At 41.5% G+C, this 20,449-nt stretch overlaps 1 protein-coding gene, 1 long non-coding RNA gene and 1 pseudogene across 3 annotated transcripts in view; 1 reads left to right on the forward strand and 2 right to left on the reverse strand.

The window, feature by feature from the left end:
* KLB (klotho beta) overlaps positions 1-20,449 on the reverse strand; it is a 36,393-nt gene that overhangs the window by 3,116 nt on the left and 12,828 nt on the right. The window contains exons 2-4 of one of the 2 annotated variants that reach the window (XM_077879216.1): positions 11,167-11,677; positions 8,067-8,335; positions 1,573-2,716 (exon numbers count right to left, since the gene is read on the reverse strand). In XM_077879216.1, coding sequence (XP_077735342.1) covers positions 1,573-2,716; positions 8,067-8,335; positions 11,167-11,677 — 1,924 coding nt within the window. Of the gene's footprint in view, positions 1-1,444; positions 2,717-8,066; positions 8,336-11,166; positions 11,678-20,449 lie in introns of both variants that reach the window. The other variant, XM_077879222.1, reaches the window with a different exon arrangement.
* Positions 2,021-5,298, forward strand: LOC144301991 (uncharacterized). Its single transcript, XR_013368921.1, has 3 exons — positions 2,021-2,149; positions 2,877-2,990; positions 4,950-5,298. It is a non-coding gene; the product is annotated as an uncharacterized LOC144301991 (long non-coding RNA).
* On the reverse strand, positions 11,938-12,005 carry LOC144304137 (U4 spliceosomal RNA; annotated as a pseudogene).

The following is a 20,449-nucleotide window of genomic DNA, read 5'->3' on the forward strand; positions in this document are numbered from 1 at the left end:
AACTGCTGAGCCACCCAGGCGTTCTTAACTATCTCCATTTTTAATAACCTAATCCAGTCCCCCATTATTTCTTACTTACACTACCCCAACCCTCCCTGATTCTGTTCTTGCTCCTTTATAATGTATTCAAAAAGAGTAGCGAGAGTGATTCTTTTAAACTGTTAGATCATGTCCCCTTCCATGGCTTGCCTATCTCAGAGTAACAGCCACAGTTCTTGTACTTCCTTGACCTCATCTTTGATTACTTTCCCCCGTTGCTCATTTCAACCAGGTTGACCTCCTTCCTGAACCTCAAACAGCCAGGTATGGTCCCACATTAGGGTTTTTGCATTTGCTGTTCTTACTGGGAACACTTCACGGATAACTGGATAGTTTTCTGCCTTGCTCCTCCAGATCTTGGAAGACTTCCCCAACCACGCCTTAGAATAGTAACTACTCCCGTACCCCACTTCCTGTCACCCTCTTCCCTGCTGTTTTTTCTCCATAGAGCTTTTTGCCTCTGACATGTTAAAAATCTTATTGGTTGACTCCTCCCACAAAAATATAGGCTTCATGAGGACAGTAATCTTTATTTTGTTCAGTGGTGACATAGTGCCCAGAACAGTTTCTACCTATGTTAGGTGCTCAGTAAATAAGTGTATTTCTGGGATCTTTTTGCTGCTTCAACAAACCTATTATGAACTTTAAAAATAATTAAAAATGGTACCCAATACTGGGAAGAGTGAGATAGTCTCTCAAACACTGATGTTTGCTTCTATCAAAATAGATAAAATTGAGGAATTTTTAAAAAATATTTAAAAATTATAGCTTGCTTGGGAAGGGGATGGAAACTGCTGTTTATAACATTTGACCCAATAATTCCATAGTGAGCAGTCTTGTTAGGAAGATAATTAGAAATGAAGAAAGATTTATATCCAAAGGTACTTGCTTTTTAGTTTAAAACAAACAAACAAAAACAAACAGAGGAATGCTTAAATGCCTAAAAGATAAGTTCATGGGCAGCCCGGGTGGCTCAGTGGTTTAGCGCCTGCCTTCCGCCTGGGGTGTGATGCTGGAGACCAGGGATCGAGTCCCACGTCGGGCTCCCTGCATGGAGCCTGCTTCTCCCTCTGCCTCTCTCATGAGTAAATAAATAAAATCTTAAAAAAAAAAAAGGAAAGCTTCATGGCATATGTAGATGCCCTTAAAAAAAAAAAAGAAGATATGTTCATATGATGGGCTTTTAAGCAACCATTAAAATAATATTAAGGCAATTTTAGAAACGTGGAACACTTATAATGTTATATTGAGAAAAAAAAATTGGATACAAAAACTTCCACTTGTACTAAAAGTGTCCAGCATGCATACTGGGAGTAAATAATCCAAAATACTACCAGTGCTTGTTTGGGGGGAGTGAGAGTTCAGGTAATTTGCATTTTCTTGATCTTTAAAAAAAAATACTTGCCTATACGCGCCCAATTTTCGCTCATGAGCTGGCACTGTCACTAACGCACCTCCTCCCCTCGTTCCTTCCTTCGTTCACCTCAGCCGGTAATGTCATTTCACGGTATCCGGGGTGGGCCCGGACCTCACCTTTCAGAGCCTCCTGGATGTATTTCTCCAAGTAGTATTTTCTGAGCTCATCATTTTCCAGAGACTGGTCATCGATGCCACTGGCCGTGATGTACACGTCCACGTCTCCGTAGTTCTTCTGGATCCACCTGAGCACCTTGCGCTCCCCCCAGGGCAGGACGGCCAGGCGGCTGGGGGAGCTCAGGCAGGTGATGTCCTGCAGGAACTGGACGTCGCGGTCCGCGTCGTAGCGGCTGCCGTTCTGGCGCGCGTGCATCACGAACCTGGTGGTGAAGTGGCTCAGCGCGTAGAAGTCGGCGGCGCCTTTGACCAGCCTCCTCTCCTCGTCGGTGAAGCGGGGCAGGGTGGAGCGCGAGAGCCCCTGCCTGTTCTTGGAGGCGATGTACTCCCTCATGGCCGGCGGGTAGTCCCCGGTCTTGAAGAGCGGCTCGGCGAACCAGGCGATTTCGAACTGCAGGAAGCGCTCGGCCGCCTTCCAGTGCGAGTCGGCGTAGGGGTTGGCGGGCTCCGCCCAGTCCGAGTGCAGGGACAGCGACACGGCCCCGCGCTGCGCCGGCCGGTACCGCCGGTCGTACAGGTGCCACACCAGGGCGTGGGCGATCAGCAGGTTGTGCGCTGCCCGGTAGGTGTCGCTGCTGGTGTGGCTGTAGACGTCACTCAGCCGGTTGGGCTCATTGATGGTGATCCAGAGCTTCACCAGGTCCCCCAGCTCCTGGAAGCACAGCCCGGCATAGTCCTGGAAGGCGCGGGCGGTGGACGCGTTCAGCCAGCCCCCGCTGTGCAGCAGCGGCGAGGGGAGGCCCAGGTGGGCGTGGGTCGGGTAGTACAGCGTGACCATCGGGGAGATGCTGAGCTTCAGCGACTCGCTGACCACACACCTGTAGTACCTCAGGGCTTGTCGGTTAACCGTGGACAGGTTGCCGGTGGGAAGGATGGAGGGCCAGTCCAGAGCAAACCTGTAGTGAGTGACGTTCATCCTCGCCAACATCTCAAGTTGTCTTTTGATGCTGACAAAATCTGTGCATTGAGCCGGCCGTGTCTTCAGCCTCACCCCTTCCACTCGGTGCAACAGTCTGTTGCCTGTCACATTCCACACGTACAGGTGAGGGTCGCTGAACTGTGGGGAGGAAGCCACGACTTTGGGCTGTGAAAAACAAGCACATTCAGGTAAAGCACACCCGGCTCACGGGCCCTTAGCATGCACCGTGGAAGGGGAAGAAGAGCCCCGGTCTTACTGTGCTGCTTATTGACAATAGAGAAAATGAATGAAGCATGGAGCCTTAACCACCTGCATGTTCTTGCAGCGCTGGTGATGTCATGCAAGAGGCCTGCTGGATTATCCTCCCATCTAGCTCTTGCAATCTCTCAGGGAGACCAGAAGACAGGGAAGGGACCACACCCACGGCTTGGCTTCCAAGGCAAGTTGTTTTTCAGAAAACACTGAGAAACGGTTTTCTAGTTCGTTTGTCCTAAAAACTGAAGTGACGTAGTGGGGTCTCACATGATTCTGTGCAAATGCATCTGGAAATTTGGCTTAGTTAGAAGGAAGGTTGACCTTCCAAACCCTCCCATAAATGGACAGCAAAGTTGAAATTCCAGCTGCAAAGGATTTCACTGAGATCAGAACTTGGAGTTAGAGGTGGCTGGTTGACCCAGCCAGAGTTCTTAAAAGAGGCCAGTGGGATGGTGTAGGGAACAACCCCTTACCTTGTACCTAACGCAACTCTCTAACACCTTATATTTGAAAAGTCTAAGGGAGACCACATATGCATCATTATGTTGTCCCCACCCATGTGCCTGTGAGAACACGGCATGTGTTCATCCAATAGGAAAATACCAAACACCCTCTTTATGCAAGGTACTGGGATTATGACTGGAAAAAAAATATAAAATATCCCCAGGAAACTCCCAAATTGACTTTGGATCTGATGGTGTGTCATACCCTGCTTCCCAGTAAGAAGATAATCCTGGACTCCTGTCCTTATTCTGCCCCCTTGAAACTCGGATTTGGCAACTCTGTATAGTAACAGAGCAATCTCACGCACCGCACAGGTGTGTTGTGAGGAGTCAATGACTCTGGGAAAGCACTCTGTCAACTCTAAAGCAATCTACAAACATAAGGTAGTCATGACTTGGGTTTGGTTTTCCACGGTTGCAATAATTTCCTGTTAGGCCCTTGAGTCTAAATTAAAACAGAAAAGGGCTTAAGAGAAACATTTCCAACTTCAAAATTAATAAGAAAAAATAAAAGTTCTGTACTTGTTTTAAAGTACTTTTCCTTCCTATGGCTGAATTTAAATACACCTGGAAAAATGGTAATTAACCTTGGGTAAATATTTTCCCTCTAATTGTTTTCTCATATGTCATCCTTCATAGTCTAATTACAAAACCATATCACTGCCCACTTACCATCTGCCAGCTAGTTATCTAGAACATTAAACTAAGAGAGCATTGATCATGTGAGCATGAAGTTAAATCTGCATATAATTGAGTAAAATCCTTCTAGCTTAGATTGACAATCCCAGTTTTTGAAACCTCAGAGCATCTTAATGTTGAAAGGATGTTCAAAGAGCAATCTTGCTATGAGGTAAGGCAAGCCAAATGCAAATCTTTTAAAAACCTCCAAAAAGCATTCGGTTGAGAAGTGGGTGTGATTAATCTGCTTAGACATCTGGTTGGAAATGGTGAACTATGATCTCAACCCTAGCTCCCAAGAGCTTAGTTCTAAAATTCTGTTTCCCACTAAGAGGATCCTGGACTCCTTGGAGAAATGGCTTTTTCCTATCTGGGGCAGGAAAAGAATGAGGTGATGCTGGTACATCTTATGCCAGAAAAATAAGGATGCACTTAAACACTGAAAAGGAAATGTCACACAGGAGCAGTTTGAAGGAGTCCCACTGGCCACCTTTGAGATAATTTGTGCATCAAAAGGACTAATGAAACAATTACAGTAATGAATTATATATAATGCATTGAAATTAAAAGAATTACCTAATATACATAGAAGGAATAACAATTAGAAATTCATCATTTTGCAATCTACAAAGTAATCATTCAGGTAAATTTTATGAATCAATATTAAGGCCATTAGTAGGGCGCCTGGATGGCTCAGTGGTTGAGCATCTGCCTTTGGCTCAGGTTGTGATCCTGGAGTCCTGGGGTGGAGTCCTGGGGTTGAGTCCTGCATCAGGCTCTTTTCAGAGAGCCTGCTTCTCCCTCTGCCTGTGTCTCTGCGTCTCTCTCTGTGTCTCTCATGAATAAATAAATAAAATCTTAAGAAAAAAAAGACCATTAGTGATATGTTGTTGGGAAGCAGGATATGTATATGGTCTCTAAGTGTAACCAGCAGATTACTTCTTGTTTTTTTTTTTTTTTAGATTACGTCTTAATTACAAATGGAAAAGTTACCTTTCAATTAAGAGGTCTGGCAAATGCTGCCTTAATCAAGAAATATGGTAACTACTACATCAACACAATAACATCTTCCATAATGAAACAATGACACGTGCTTCCTGATGCAATATATTGGGAAATACAACCTCATCTATGTAGTATCTTTACAGAAGTTTATCTTTACAGAAGTTTATTTATCTTTACAATAAAGAAAAAAAGAAATGGAGAACATGAGACATTCTCCAATCAAATGTTCTGGGCTCTTCAAAAGTGATAATAACATGAACTTGGGGGAATTATTCTGAATTAAAGGAGGCTGAAGATAAATGAGAACCAATGTGTCATCCTTGTTTGTATTCTTGATCTAAAAATCTTTATAAGGACATTTTGGGAACATTTAGGATAATTTGAATATGGAATGTATGTTAGATGATATGAATCAATATTAAATATGGGTTTGATAATACTATAATGATATAGGAGAATGTTCTTATTTTTAGGAGACACGTTTGAATAGAAATATTTTGGGGTGAAGTGTAATAATGTCTGCAACTTTTCACTGGTTTATAAAAGAGAGATAAAGAAATTGTGGCAACATGCTAAAAATTAGTCAATCTAGATGAAGGGAATATGAGTGTTTATTGCACTAGGTTGAAATTTCTCAAAACAAAAGGTGAGAGGAGAAAAGAATACTGAGAGGCTGGAGGAAAATAAGATAGGGATGTTTATAGGTAGATATACTAATATTTTTTAAGTGTTACTTTCATTTTGTCAGTCTTCCTATAGAGGACATCTAGCTTTTTGGCATCTACTCATACATCCTCTGACTGTGTTTTCAAAAAGCACTCTCATTTTTCTTGGCAAACAATTCATCCTCACTCTTAGTCCAAGTTCAAGGGCAGCTGATGCCTCCCTGGGCTTCAGGTATAAGCATGAGACTCAGAACTAGTTGATCATAGAATTGCTTTCCTCTGACCCAAGTGATTCACTCTTCCTCCTAGGAGTAGGGTAGGGTCCCCAGGTAGGATAGACATTCACAGTGTCAATCACTGGGGCACAAGTGGGTCTTTAGATGAAGCAGAAACTTGCAGGTTGGGTCATATACAGGCAGGAACTCTTATCTCTCCTGGGATCTTTCTTTGTTGGGTGTGGAATTATAAAAAGTATAAACCCATTTGAAGTAGTAGGGGAAAGATGGCCTGCCTTTGCCATGTGGAAGAGATAGCAACCGAGTAAGTAGTTGGCTCTACAGGAGACACAAATTGAAGATGAGTCAGTTCTGTATTTAGGTTACTCTATCTTTCCCCCCTATATTATCTTTGAGCCTTTACCAAATCATGTTTAAGTATCAACAGGGACTGAGATTCATAATATGTGAACTTTATTCATTCATGGTTTGAGCCCTTTTGTTTGGTCTCATCCCTTGTAGATCTTGCTGGCTTTCCATATGCTTCTAGAATATAGGCCATAGTGTGGAATTGTGAGGTCTTATAGCATGGTGTCAGGAAGCAGACAGATCTGGGTACCCTGAACAAATCAGGTAACCTCCCTAAGCCTCAGTTTCCTTGCTTGTAAAATGAGGGTTTTAAGATTTAGGAGAGAGAATATGCATATATACAACAGTTATATGCTTGGCACATAATAAGGACTTAAAAAAATAGCTGCAGGCAGCCCGGGTGGCTCAGCGGCGCCGCCTTCAGGCCAGGGTGTGGTCCTGGAGATCTGGGATGGAGTCGCATGTCCTGCTCCCTGCATGGAATGGAGCCTGCTTCTCCCTCTGCCTGTGTCTGTGCCTCTCTCTCTCTCTCTCTCTCTCTCTCTGTGTCTCATGAATAAATAAATCTTTAAAAAATAGTTGCTATTATTTTGAAAAGAGCACTGTAAATGTGGGGGCTTGGGGATGCCTGTTACAGTCCTGCTACTACTTATGTTACCTTGGACTCATTTATGAAATGATAGATCTCACTTTCCTTATCTGTAAAATGAAGGATTTGGAAGAGGAGGTCTCTAAGGTCTCATCTGGCTCTAAAAGTTGGCCTTAACAAATTCACTTTGCATGGTACATGGCCGGTGCTCAGTGGTCCATGTACCCGACGCTGCCCTAGTAAGGCACACAGCAGGGAGCAAAGCCTCAAGCATCTCCACCCTTCTGCAGAAAAAGCTTGCATTCTAGTAGGGTGAAAAAATGACATAAGAAAAACCCATAGAGCAGTTACAAGGGGCTGTGGAGGTGGGGGACATGGGGAGATATTGGTTAAAGGGTACAAACATCCAGTGATAAAATTAAGTTCTGAGGATCTGATGCACAGCATAGTGATTATTAGTAATGACGCTGTATTACATAAAGTTGCCAAGAGAATAGATCTTAAATGTTCTCACCACAAAAAGAAATGGGAATTGTTATGGTGGTATTCATTTTGCAATATATAATTGAATCAAGTCAATGTGTTGTTAAACTTACATAATGTGGTAGTCAGTTATATCTCAATACAGCTAGAGAACAAAAGAAACATGTGAAAAGTACATAGTAGTATGTTAGATAGTGATGAATAGCATATATGGGGGGGGGAAGGAATAAAGGGGAATGAGAGGATTGTGATTTTTTTGGAGTGGAGGGAAGCCTTATTGAGAAGGTGGCATTTAAGTAAGTCATGTGATGAAGGTGACGAATGAGGCTTGGGAGTCCCCACCAGGATATAGGGACCTCATAAGGCAAATTATTCAAATCTATCAAATAACAGGAACCACTTAAATAAAGGGCCACTAATAATAATTTGCTTTTGGCAAAACAAAATATATAAAAAAGTTTATAATTTTGATACTACTGACCAATGCCTCTTGCAAAAATAGCTATAAGTTCCCTGGAGACTGTATACTTCTTGAGGGCAGCCTCCCATCTCCATCACCAAAGATAAATTCTAGCACATGAAAGGCTCTCCATAAGCCTTGATTCTCACCTTCCTTCCTCTTACCCCAACTCCCCTCTATAACCTCCAAATAGTCATATTTGCTATTGTCTGACAGCTGTCACTGAATAAAGGAAATAAAATACTGTGTACTATTTGCACCAATTTATGGTTACTTTGTAAGCAGTCACTTACCTTAAGGACAGATTCGGTGACACCCCATGAGAAGTCACAGGGAAACTGACCCTGCACATCTGGGGTGGACTCTTTGAAAGTAAAACCATTTTCTTGTATGATCTGTTTATAGTAATATGCCGAAGACTTGGGCTTTCTTTCTTTTTGTTTACTATTAAAATCCACATAAAATAATCCTCGGCGAGTGGAGTAAGCATCCTGCCATTCAAAGCCATCCAGGAGAGACCAAGCAGTGTAGCCAAACACTTGTATTTCGTCAAACCTTATTGCTGCACAGAGGAAGAAAAGCAGAGATGTTCACTCTTGCTCATGTTTATGATTCGCTAACAATCTGCCAGGGGACATGTTGCCAGGAGCATATTGTGAAACCAACTTTTTTCCTAAATTACAGGCTCATTATATAAAATAGAAGATTCATGTTTATACTTGAGAAGCGGCAGTCAGTTTCATCCAGAATGGTTCTCCCCCTACTCACAACAAGTAAAAGACACAGTTAAAAGATCAATTTTAAAATATTCCTGAGAATATTAGTGTGTGAATCTGTGTCAGAAGGCATAGAAATTCCCAGAACCCTTTGGGACCAAGGCAGATGTCTGCTCGTGACCAAGAGTTTTTCATTGCAAGCTTGGGTTAGTTCCCATTTGTGCACAAACTATCTTCTATGAAACCACCCTTTAAGGACTGAAAAATCAGCTTGCAGAATGACCATAAGTGAGTGTCCATGAGGAGAAATAGTATAGTGCTTTAAGAGAACTGACTGGTGAGGGGCAGGAGGTAGGGGGCTGCTATGCTCCTGGGAGGGTGCTATTGGGCAAATTTATTGACCTCGTTTGTTAACAGAAAAGATTGGAAAAGATCTTTCAGGATCTTTGAAAACTCCGATTCAATAACTTATTTTTTAAAGATCTATTTTTTTTTTTCGAGAATGTGGGACTCGAACTTACAACCCCAAGACCAAGAGTCACATGCTCTACCGACTGAGCCAGCCGGGCACCCCTGATTCAATAACTTTTAGGAATTGGGTAGAAATGAAATATGAGAATCAACAACAGCAATAAAAGCAACAAATACCTAAATCAATTAAGAACTATTTTTCTTTTCTTAAAAGCTTCCAATTCTCTCATAGAAATGCATCACTTCCGCATTTTTGGGTTTTTGTCACTGATGTTCTTTTCCTAAAAGGTGCGAGATCCAGCCCAAGAGATTCTAGTGAGATCAATACATTCCAGTAAGCCCTGGTTCTAGTCCCTTTGGTGTTGTAGGGCCCTCAGGGGAGATGGAATGGTAACACCTAGGGAATGGATACCCCTTCTACCCAACTGCATGGTATTTGGCCAAGGCTCTCTAGGCAGAGTCCTTTGCTCTGGAGGCCCCCATGTGCACATGCCCATGGCTGGGCGTGGCTGTTCCATGCTGCTCCTTCCCACAGTTTGGGGCAAAAAGATCTTGCTCTCCCTGAGGACCTTCCCTGAAGGTACTCCTGCAGAACCTGTGTTTTCCTCTAGGCTTGTGACTTCTAAATTATAATTAGTTAATTAGTTTATTTGTTTTTAAGTAAACTCTATCCCGAATGTGGGGCTGGGACTCAACACCCTAAGATCGAGAACTGTATACTCAGGAGCGCCAGGGTGGCTTAGTTGGTTAAGCATTTGACTCTTGGTTTAAGCTCAGGTTGTGATCTCAGGGTCTTGAGATCGAGCCCTGTGACAGGCTCCACACTCAGTGCAGAGTCTGCTGGTTCCTCTCCCCCTGCTCTAATCCCAGTTACTCTCTCTCTCTCTCTCTGGAATAAATAAAATCTTCAAAAAAAAAAAATAGTTGCATGCTCTACTGACTGGGCCAGCCAGGCACCCATAGGCTTGCGACTTCTAAAGAGGGCTACAAACTTTTAGAAAGATCTACTGAGAATTTCTTTATATTCGGGTGAAATGGAGCCCAATTCTGTAGGGGACAGACCCATCATCATTTGAGTTTGTCTTCTGCTCCATTATTTCAATCAGCCACCTGTAGATGTCACTACTTGAGTAGCGGAAAAGGAATGAGGGGGTTAGTAGGGGTCAGAGAAACACCCAGGAGCAATAGAAATTACTCAATTTTGCCATTCATGGCTCACTCTTTAGACCTTTTCACCATTTAGTCATGTAATAGAATAAAAAGAGCACAATTTATTTTTTCTTTAAAGATTTATTTATTTACTTATTTGAGGTAGATCAAGTGGGGGGAGGGGCAGAGGGAAAGGGAGACGGAGAAAAGCAGGCTCCCCACTGAGCACATAGACCTCCACAGGGCTCCATGCCAGGACCCTGAGATCACAACCTGAATCCATATCAAGAGTGGAATGCTCAACCAACTGGTCATCCAGGTGCTCTTTTTAAGGAGCCTAATTTCAAGAAAAGCTTTCAGTATCTTAGACTAAGGTACTACTGTTGGAAAACTTTGGAACATATCTCTTGTAGCATGTGTCCTTTTAAAAAGGATGATTGAGCATGAGGGCAACTGGGTGGCTTAGTCAGTTAAGTGTCTAACTCCCGATTCAGGTCATGATCTCAGGCTTGAGAGATCAACCCTTTCCTGAGTCTCTATGCTCAGCGTGGAATTTGCTTGAGAATCTCTCTCACTTCCCCCTTGCTCCTCCATATCTCAAATAAATAAATACATTTTTTAAATCTTTAAAAAATAAAAATAAAAAGAATGATACAGCACCTTGTTGCCAACAAGGGTGTATATCTACAGTCTAGTATTATTTTGTTTTCAAACTTTTATTTAAAAAGGACATGAGAGGGATCCCTGGGTGGCGCAGCGGTATAGTGCCTGCCTTTGGCCCAGGGCCTGATCCTGGAGACCCGGGATCGAGTCCCACGTCGGGCTCCCGGTGCATGGAGCCTGCTTCTCCCTCTGCCTGTGTCTCTGCCTCTCTCTCTCACTGTGTGCCTATCATAAATTTAAAAAAAAAAAAAAGGACATGAGAGTAACACAAAAATTCTATCAACATTGCACAATGGGAAAGCCCAACAACAATAATATGTTCAAAGATGACTTTAAGTGTCCTATAGGATATGTATTACAAAGTTTTAAAAAATTGAGCTAATGTGCAACCAACCTTGAAGAACCTGGTTGAGGAAATTCTTCATCATGTAAATGGCAGTGGTATCTTCTGTTTTCACATGACTGTCTGTGAACCAGCCATTCTCAGCAATCAAGATTCGGGGGTTGCCATATTCCAGTTTAATCCAATTCAGCACTTCTCTTAAATTGAGTGACACATTTTGTCCCATTTTAGCCATGGTGTTCTGGGGCTTGAAATTGTTGGGTCCAAAGGAAAAGGCAAAGAAGTCAGCTGTGCCCCTCACTTCATTCTTCTCTGCTTCAGAGAAAAGGGGTAGAGTGGAGAGCAACTTCTTTTTCATCACTTCTGGATAGTCTCCATTCCCATGGATGGGGTTGGCAAACCACCCGAGCACTGAAACCATGGATTGTTGACATTTGAGTATATCCATCATGTTTTCTGATCTGTTTGGTTCAATCCAATGGGATCCCAACGTGATTGATAACAAACCCTTCTGATATGGGCGGAAATTTGTGTTGTAGTTATGCCAAACTTTCGAATGAGCCTAATAAGAAGAAAATACCATTAATCTTTATGGTCCTAACTCACAAGGATTGTAACTTGGCTGGTAGAAGGTCTTTTCATGGACAAATTAGTGAAGCACACGATGCAGCAGAGAGCTGTCAGGGAACCCTAATGATCTCAAAGTCTGCTCTCTGTCTGCTTCTGCTGTGCCTCCAACGTAAAGCCTCTCCTATTGGATTGCCAATGGGCCAGCAAAGAGCCCTGGTCCAAACTCCATCTTACTTTTGCTCTCCCTGGCTCCTTTCAATTAGCAATAATCGCGCCTCGGATAAACCTCATTGGCTACGATACTGCCACTGCGCAAAGCTTCCCTGGCTCCTTTCATGCGCCCTCTTGGTGCTGAGTGTAGGTAAGGTGTGGATTACAGAGTTTCTTCCTCTCCTTAAAAAAACAAAGAGCAATGATCTTTCATTGTTCTACAGAATCTCCTTTTAGCCCTAACTTAGAAGTCCTAGTTAATGCACTCTCCAAGTCCTGTAAATGAATAATAGATCCCATCTTCTGGGCTTGTGAAGATTGAATGAATTAATACATGTAAAGGACTTTAGAATAGTGCCTGGCACAGAGTAACCCCTATATAATCCATTATTATTACTACTGTTACTATTATTTTTATAACACTAATATTGTTAATATAACTTTTATTTTTATAACTCTTCTTTTATAACAATATTGTTATTATTAATATAGCAGTTATTATTACTGCTATTGTAAAAGGATGACAGGGATTATACCCTGCAGGAAAGAGTGTGGGTTTTGGGTTCAGCACTCTTGGGCTTGAAGTTCAGATACTTACCATGTGGCCTTAGATAATTCACTTAACCTTTCTGAAATCTCTTAGTATCTTCAGCTGTAAAAAGAAGTTAATAATAATAATAATAATACCCTTTGTAAAGTTGTTAGATGTGACGCTAACATATATATTAAATGTGTAGCACACAATGAAGCATGTAGGAGGTACTGCTCAAAGATGCATGTCGTTGCTATTGGTCCTCCCACAATTTACATTTCCAGTTGGGTTTTCTTGTAACAGAGCCTCATGATAGGTTTCTAGTCTACTTAAGAGGTACTCAGTGAGCACTAGCTTAGTGCTTGGTTTGCCTTGATCTGCCCTGAGAGACTGAAATAAATGGCACAGAAATGTGCCCTCAGGAGCCAATAATCTTATTGAGAAAATAAGATGGAATATGTGGAAGAAAACATGTATAAAACAGCATAAAATAGGTCATTAAATGAAAAAATAATTAAAAGTTTGGTAAAGAGTCATGAGCTATTTCAGGGGGAGCCAATATCAAGGCCTACAATTAAGGACTCTAGGCCAGTTAATGCTCAGGGTCACTTGGTGACCCTGGCAGCCTTAGAATTGTCCTTTATCTGTGTGACAGTATCTCTTCCCCTCAGACTTGCTTGCCTCCTGACATCTCTTCCAAGGTGTCCCAATTCCTCCTCTGTTTAGGTGTTTCTAAAACAAGTGAACAAACCCTTACTATTTTTAACTCACAATATCTGCTTTCCGTTTTGTTTCTTAGTTTGTCTTTTGCTCATTAGAGCTGTATTTTGTACTGGGTTGAATGATCTGAAATGCCTTTTTGTAGGCCAAAAACAATCATATCTGAACAATGGTTCAAACCTCATAGATCCTGGGTTGCTCAGTCAGTTGAGCGTCTGAAGCTTGATTTTGGCTCAGGTCATGATCTTGGGGTCCTGGAATGGAGCCCCACAACCAGCTTCCCGCTCCAAGAGCCTGCCTGTCTCCTTCTCCCTTTGCCTCTCCCCACCCATGCTCTCTCTCTCTCTCAAATAAATCTTAAAAAAAAAAGGGGGGATCCCTGGGTGGCGCAGCGGTTTGGCGCCTGCCTTTGGCCCAGGGCGCAATCCTGGAGACCCGGGATTGAATCCCACGTCGGGCTCCTGGTGCATGGAGCCTGCTTCTCCTTCTGCCCATGTCTCTGCCTCTCTCTCTCTCTGTGACTATCATAAATAAATAAAAATTAAAAAAAAAAAAACAGAACAAAAAACTAATAGATTCTGTGGACACTGAAAAGTTCCCTAAATTGTGTTAGGATGGGGAGAGATAGGTGTTACCCTAAGAGGTAAGGATTCCAGAACAGATGCCTCCTTGCTTTATGCAATAGCTAATTTAAATCCTTCCCTGAAAGATTTTCTGAAGGAGTAGATGCTTTGAAGTATTACCACTATTCCACTTGTCCTTGCTCAATTTTCACTGGAAGATCCTGGAATCATTCAGCACTCAAACATTCTCCAGGATGTTCTTCTACTAGAGAAGTATTTAGGCTGTGGCCTTCTCCCTAATCCAGAACCTGAGTTCCGGCTTCTGGAAGGAAACACAGAGGGAGTCTGGGACAGACTTCACCTGAAATGGTCTTAGGTGCTCTTTCTAGGCTTTTCTGGAGCTGAAATAACAATAGAGAGACTTGAAAGCTGCTCCCTTTTCTTTCTTCCTTTTTTTTTTTTTCCTTCTGATTTGCTACAAAAGCAATCATGCATGACTAGAATTCAAAGGCAGCATTCTTTGCTTTATTCCAATCTCTCTTTTAATCCTTTGCTATCCTCTGTAATTTCATTCACAAACACCACAGTGATCAGTACATCTCTTCAGGGCTGTTGTGCCCCTCTGATGTGTAAACTCTAAAGCCCTGGACACACAAGATTCCAAGTCACAATAAGTTGCCTCACAACTACGATGCCGTCAGAAACTAAAGAGAAAGATGGAATCAGTATACATTTATTAAATCAGTCCTCAGAGGAACAAAAAAAGGAGAGGGGAATTTCTTTAAGATAGATGATCTAATACCTATTTCAGTGAGTATATGAAAGATGACCTAAGCATTGATAAAATCTTGGTTATGTCAGCATTTTATTTTATTTTATTTTTAAAGATTTTATTTATTTATTCATGAGAGACAGAGAGGTAGAGACACAGGCAGAGGAAGAAGCAGGCTCCATGGTGGGGCTCGATCCCTGGATTCCAGGATCACTCCCTGGGCCAAAGGGAGGCGCCCAGCCACTGAGGCACCCAGGCATCCCTAGGTCAGCATTTTAATGAGAAATAGGATAGCTTGGAGGACAACAGATACACAGATTTGCAATTCCCTTCCAAGCAAGTTTTCTGGAGATATCTATATATATCTATATATAGATATGTGTTGTCATGCCCCAAGGTGACCTTCGTATTCCACAGTGTCTCTTTCACCTTTGCTGCTGTTTGCATAGGCTATCAAGGTATCTAAGGTTATCTGTGCTCTGGCCTGAAGACAGCCTCTCCATGCTTATGTGGGGAATGTGGGGGAGGTTCTTTGTGTGGCACTTATGGTTATAACTTGATCCTGTTTGCCAAGTAACAAGGTAAAAAGTATTGCTTCGAGGTATGAGTTGGATATAAATCTAGATGTAAGAGAGATATCTAGGGGTGTCCTTTGGTCTGACACTCATGAAGGAGGTCTACTGGGAAAACTAAAATGGGGTGCAGAAGTGTGGCCCGGGCTCTGCAACCTTGCACAACAGTCCTTGTGCGATTTTCAAGGTTACCCTCTATCTTGTACAAGGCCATCTACCTTTGGAATGATTGATTTAAGGGAGCTTCAACCTTTGTTCTTTAGATTCAGTAGATTCAGTAGCTTAAAGGGGAAGTCAGCAGCTTTTTCTTTCCAAGCCAGCTATCAGGGCCTGATGTCATTGAGAAACAGCCAGGGGCCTAATATCTCGTTCTGTTCCCTCCTCTAGTCTAACGTAGTAGCTTCTTTGATGCCTAGAAGACCAGACTCAGATAAGTTCTATGAATGATAGGAAGCAAATAAGATAGTGGGCATGACTTTAGAAACAAAGTGAAGACGGGGTCAGAGGTCAGGAAGACATGTGGGACCCTGTGGACAACAGGGGTTGAAGACAGATGAACAAACCTCACACATCACAGGCGCCTGTTTTTAAGAAAGCCCCAAACATTTGTCGAAAGCTAAATTTCCACATCTGTGTATGATTTTAGTCACATTGAGGTTGAAATACCTTCATGTGAACTATAAACTTTTTTATGGTTAAAGTTATTTCATAAAGTCTTAAATAAAAACCGTTAGAGAAAATTTATTTTATTTTATAAAATTTATTTTAAAACTCCACAATCAGAGCAAACTGTTTTCATATTTCTGTGTTCCCTTCCAATTTTTCCAAATATATTTCCCAGCTAAAATCACTTTGAGCATTTTCCATCTTCCTAGTCTTCATAACCATTCACCAATTTGATGAAATATGGTTTACTTAGTTATGTCTCTTTTGATATGCATTAGCTTGTTTTTCTTTCCTTCCTTCCTTCCTCTCTTTTTTCCCCCCATCATAAATAATGTCGTAATATCTAACTTTGGAATATAACTTTTAATTTGTTTGGATTCTTTCCTTCTGTTAATCCCAGGCATGGGCTACCTATTTTCAAAATTGTTTTACATAGTTCCAAATTGCTTTTCACACATTTTGTCCATTGATGTGAGTGTTCTTTGACCAACTGCTTCAAAACATTGGTTGTCTATTTGGGGATATATGGTTAGCAAGAACGACAGGAAACTGCTATTTACCTACATGCTACTGTAGGAGAAAGGGTCTTGAAAGTAAGAGACCCAGGCTCTAGTACTGGGCCTACTGCTAACTGGCTTTATCACCTTGGATAAATCATCCCCTCCTAGTTGCCTCAGTTCTCCCTCTGTTATTCTAGCTAAAAAGAAACACGCTAGAGAATTGTTGTGAAAATTGAAAGAGGTAAACATGTCAAGACCCTATGAAGATAACACAAATATAAATTTGAAGTACATTAAAAGACTAAGCTGAAAATAATTTATCTTGCTGTGAAAAACAATGGTGGGAAGTCTGTGTGGCCTAGAAGAGTGGTCTGCAGCTAGCTCTCCCTACCTCTTGAGTTTCATGGCTAGATATGTGTGTTCTCATTTATTTCTTGCAGCTGATTGAATTTTAGTCATTGTCCATTTGAATTGGGATTAATTTCAGTTTGATTGGATGGAGCTTGAGTGTATTATGCTGGCAAAATGTTAGAGAAAGTCAAATACCATATGATTTTCACTCAGATGTGGAATTTAAGAAACAAAACAAATGAACAGAGGGTAAAGAAAAAGAGAGAGAGGGAAGCAAACCATGAGAGACTCTTAACTATGGGAAACAAACTGAGGGTTGATGGAGGGAGTTGGGTGGGGGATGGACTAAATGGGTGATGGGGATTAAGGAGGGCACTTGTTATGATGAGCACTGGGTGTTATATGTAAGTGATAAATCACTAAATTCTACACCTGAAACCAAAAATAATAGCAATCATAATTTCAGTTTGATTCATTGATTCATTTGTTTCTTCTACTAGCACTTTATATTAGTATCAAGTTTTCTGTTAATTAAAATTGCTGTCCTTCATTCTGCATTCCACAAATATTTATTGAGGGCTTAAGGTATGCAAACTTTTACTGTTCATTGATAAAAAATATATGACTATTATTTCATTAAAAATATGTGGGGGTACCTGGCTTAGTTGGTGGAGTATGTGACTCTTGATCTTGGGATTGTGAGCTTGAGCCCCATGTTGGCTATAGAGATAACATAAAAGTAAAATCTTTAAAAAAATAAAATAAAATATATGACTGTTATTTAAAAAAATTTTTTTTGAATCTTGAAATTCTTGGAAACAGTATCTTACCCTCATCTGTCTTAGGAGGCAGCTTAAATATTAATAAAAGTTCCCACCTTTCATAAAGAAAATTTTTACCTATCCTATTTTTAATGGCTCAAATTCACGTTTTTTTTTAAATTTTTTCAAATTTTTATTTATTTATGATAGTCACAGAGAGAGAGAGAGAGAGAGAGAGAGAGGCAGAGACATAGGCAGAGGGAGAGGGAGAAGCAGGCTCCATGCACCGGGAGCCCGACGTGGGACTCGATCCCGGGTCTCCAGGATCGCGCCCTGGGCCAAAGGCAGGCGCCAAACCGCTGCGCCACCCAGGGATCCCCTCATGTGTGTGTGTGTGTTTTTTTAAAAGATTTTATTTATTTGTGTGCATGAGAGCGGGAAAGAGCGCACGAGCAAGCCAGCATGAGCAGGGGAAGGGACAGAGGGAAAGGGAGAAGCAGGCTCCCCATAAGTAGGGAACCCAGGACTCTGGGCTTTATCCCAGGACCCCAGGATCATGACCTGAGCCAAAGGCAGATGCTTAATCAACTGAGCCACCCAGGCATCCCTCAAATTCATGTTTTCTATAGTTGGAATAGCTCAGTAATGAGCTATTTGTTTTAATGAGTTTTCTTCTTATATTCTTTTTTAAAAAAAGCTTTTATTTATTTCAGAGAGAAAGAGTGAGTGAGAGAGCACAAGCAGAGGGAAGAACAGAGGGAGAGGAAGAAGAGGGTCCCTCCTGGGCAGAGAGCCCATGCAGGGCTCCATCCCAGGACCCTGGGATCATGACCTGAGCCCAAGGCTGTCGCTCAACTGACTGAGCCACCCAGGTGCCCCCTCTTTTTTTCTTTTCATCATCATATTTTCAAATGATTATAACAAATCTTTGCTTGTTATCAATTTGTATAGTTTCAGGGTTTCCCTATAGGAATCATGTAAAAACTAAACTCTAATATATTTGTTCCTTCAAAAAATGGCTTTAATATTCTTATAGAATCCTAATTTCAATGATAATATTAGTAAATTCAACTAATGCTTGAATCAGAGTCTAAACCTGGCAACACAGAGGGGAAAAAAAAGTCTAGAATAAAGCTTATAATTAATTAAGTGAAGCATCTGTGGGTTTCCCCAGATATTAGAAGGGAGCTTTAAGAAATCAATATTAGCAAATTGATGCTTAACTGAAGTTCAATTTCCTTGCCCAAGAAGAACATTTGCATGCCAACTCTGCAGAGGTTGGAATGCTATTTTAAGCTTCCTGTTATTATTACATTAACAATTGGGATCCTGTTAGTAATTTTTTCATGCAAAAGGAGCATATCTCAGAGTATAAATGAAGCTAAAATGGCCTGGGTGAGGGACATGAAGCCTTTCCTCAGGATTTAGGAATGAAGAGTTAAAGACAGTCCATGTAGAAACCACTCTGGAAATTACAAATAATACAGTTATTACAATAACAAAAATAAAACCTACTAGTTTTAGGCCTGGCAACAAAGGCAGATTTCCCGGAACTGAAGGAAGCGGAAGCCTTAGGACTCCTCACTTGCATGGGTCCCTATAAAATGTTCTAGGTGGGTTGGAAGCTGGTTACATTTAGAAGCATTTCTAGAAAAGTATTGCTGATGAATTTCCAAAGAGACCTCAGAAAAGAAGGAATATGAATCTCTAAGATTACAGTAATCTGTTGTAATATTTTTCTCATTCCAAATAAATGTTCACTTTTGTACTAACTTTGCATCCATAATTTTTTTTTTTTTTTTATCTTACAGAAGGTCCCCCGGATTGTACATCTCAGGCCCATGGATTGCAGAACTGTGCCTGGCCTACCAGCTTCTTGGGGGCAGAAACTGTATCTATTTTGCTGACCGTTGTACATACAGATGCCTGTGAAGAGCCTGTCACAGAGTACTTGCTGAATGAATGCCCACTATGGATCACCTAGTTAGCTGTCATCTCACATACGTTGTTGATAGCACAGCCCCTGCAGAGCTATTTTTTCCATTTTAGAGAAGAAATTGAAGTTCACAGAGGCTGAGCACTGGTAAGGGTAGCATCTGAACCCAGGCCTCTCAGATCACTTTACTAAACCATCCTGGTTTCTTTATGTCCATCAGTCCTAAATTTTGAAGCAGTTGGGGACCATTTGACATGAACCACAACATACTATTTTAAAATTATGTTTTATTTTATTTTCTTTAAAGATTTTACTTATTTATTTGAGAGAGAGCAGAGAGAGAGAGAGAGAGAGAGAGAGAGAGATAGCACGAGTGGGGATGAGGGACAGAGGGAGAGTGAGAAGCAGGCTCCCCACTGAGCAGGGAGCCTGATGCAGGGCTCAATCCCAGGATCCCAAGATCATGACCTGAGCCAAAAGCAGATGTTTAACTGAATGAGCCATCCAAGTTACCCTAAAATTATATTTTAAATAAATTTCTGCTGTACTTGATTATAATTGATAAAAAAAAACTAACCAGTGATAGAATTAGTGATAGATAGTTGCCTATTCTCAAATGCTGAGGAGAAAATATCCATGTATGTCTGAAATTCTAGATCACCTAGAAAGGTCAAGGAGGACTTGCCAGGAAATTTGGGGTTTTCAGAAAGCCATGTAGTTGTCCAAGTGCCTAGCACAGCAGAGAACACTTGTGTGTAATTCCCTGGGCCCCTTTCCTAGAACCAGCAAAATTGGCATTAGATATTGTCCTTACTGGTGTCAGAGGCTAAATGAATCCTTAGGGGCCACTTCCACATGCTTGACCATCTTTTTTTTTTTTTTTTTTTTTTTTTTAAGATTTTATTTATTTATTTATTCATGAGAGGCAGAGAGAGAGAGACAGAGAGATACAGGCAGAGGGAGAAGCAGGCTCCATGCAGGGATCCTGACATGGGACTTGATTCTGGGTCTCCAGAATCAGGCCCTGGGCTGAAGGCAGCGCTAAACCACTGGGCCACCCGGGCTGCCCATGCTTGACCATCTTGATTGAGGATTGAGATCTTTACACCATTGTGAATGTTAGACCAAAAAGGGAAGGAGGCTGTCGTTGTATAGCATTCAGCACAGCACAATTTTCTTTC

This window comes from Canis aureus, chromosome 2 (assembly GCF_053574225.1).
Source record: "Canis aureus isolate CA01 chromosome 2, VMU_Caureus_v.1.0, whole genome shotgun sequence".
NCBI classification, from domain to species: domain Eukaryota; kingdom Metazoa; phylum Chordata; class Mammalia; order Carnivora; family Canidae; genus Canis; species Canis aureus.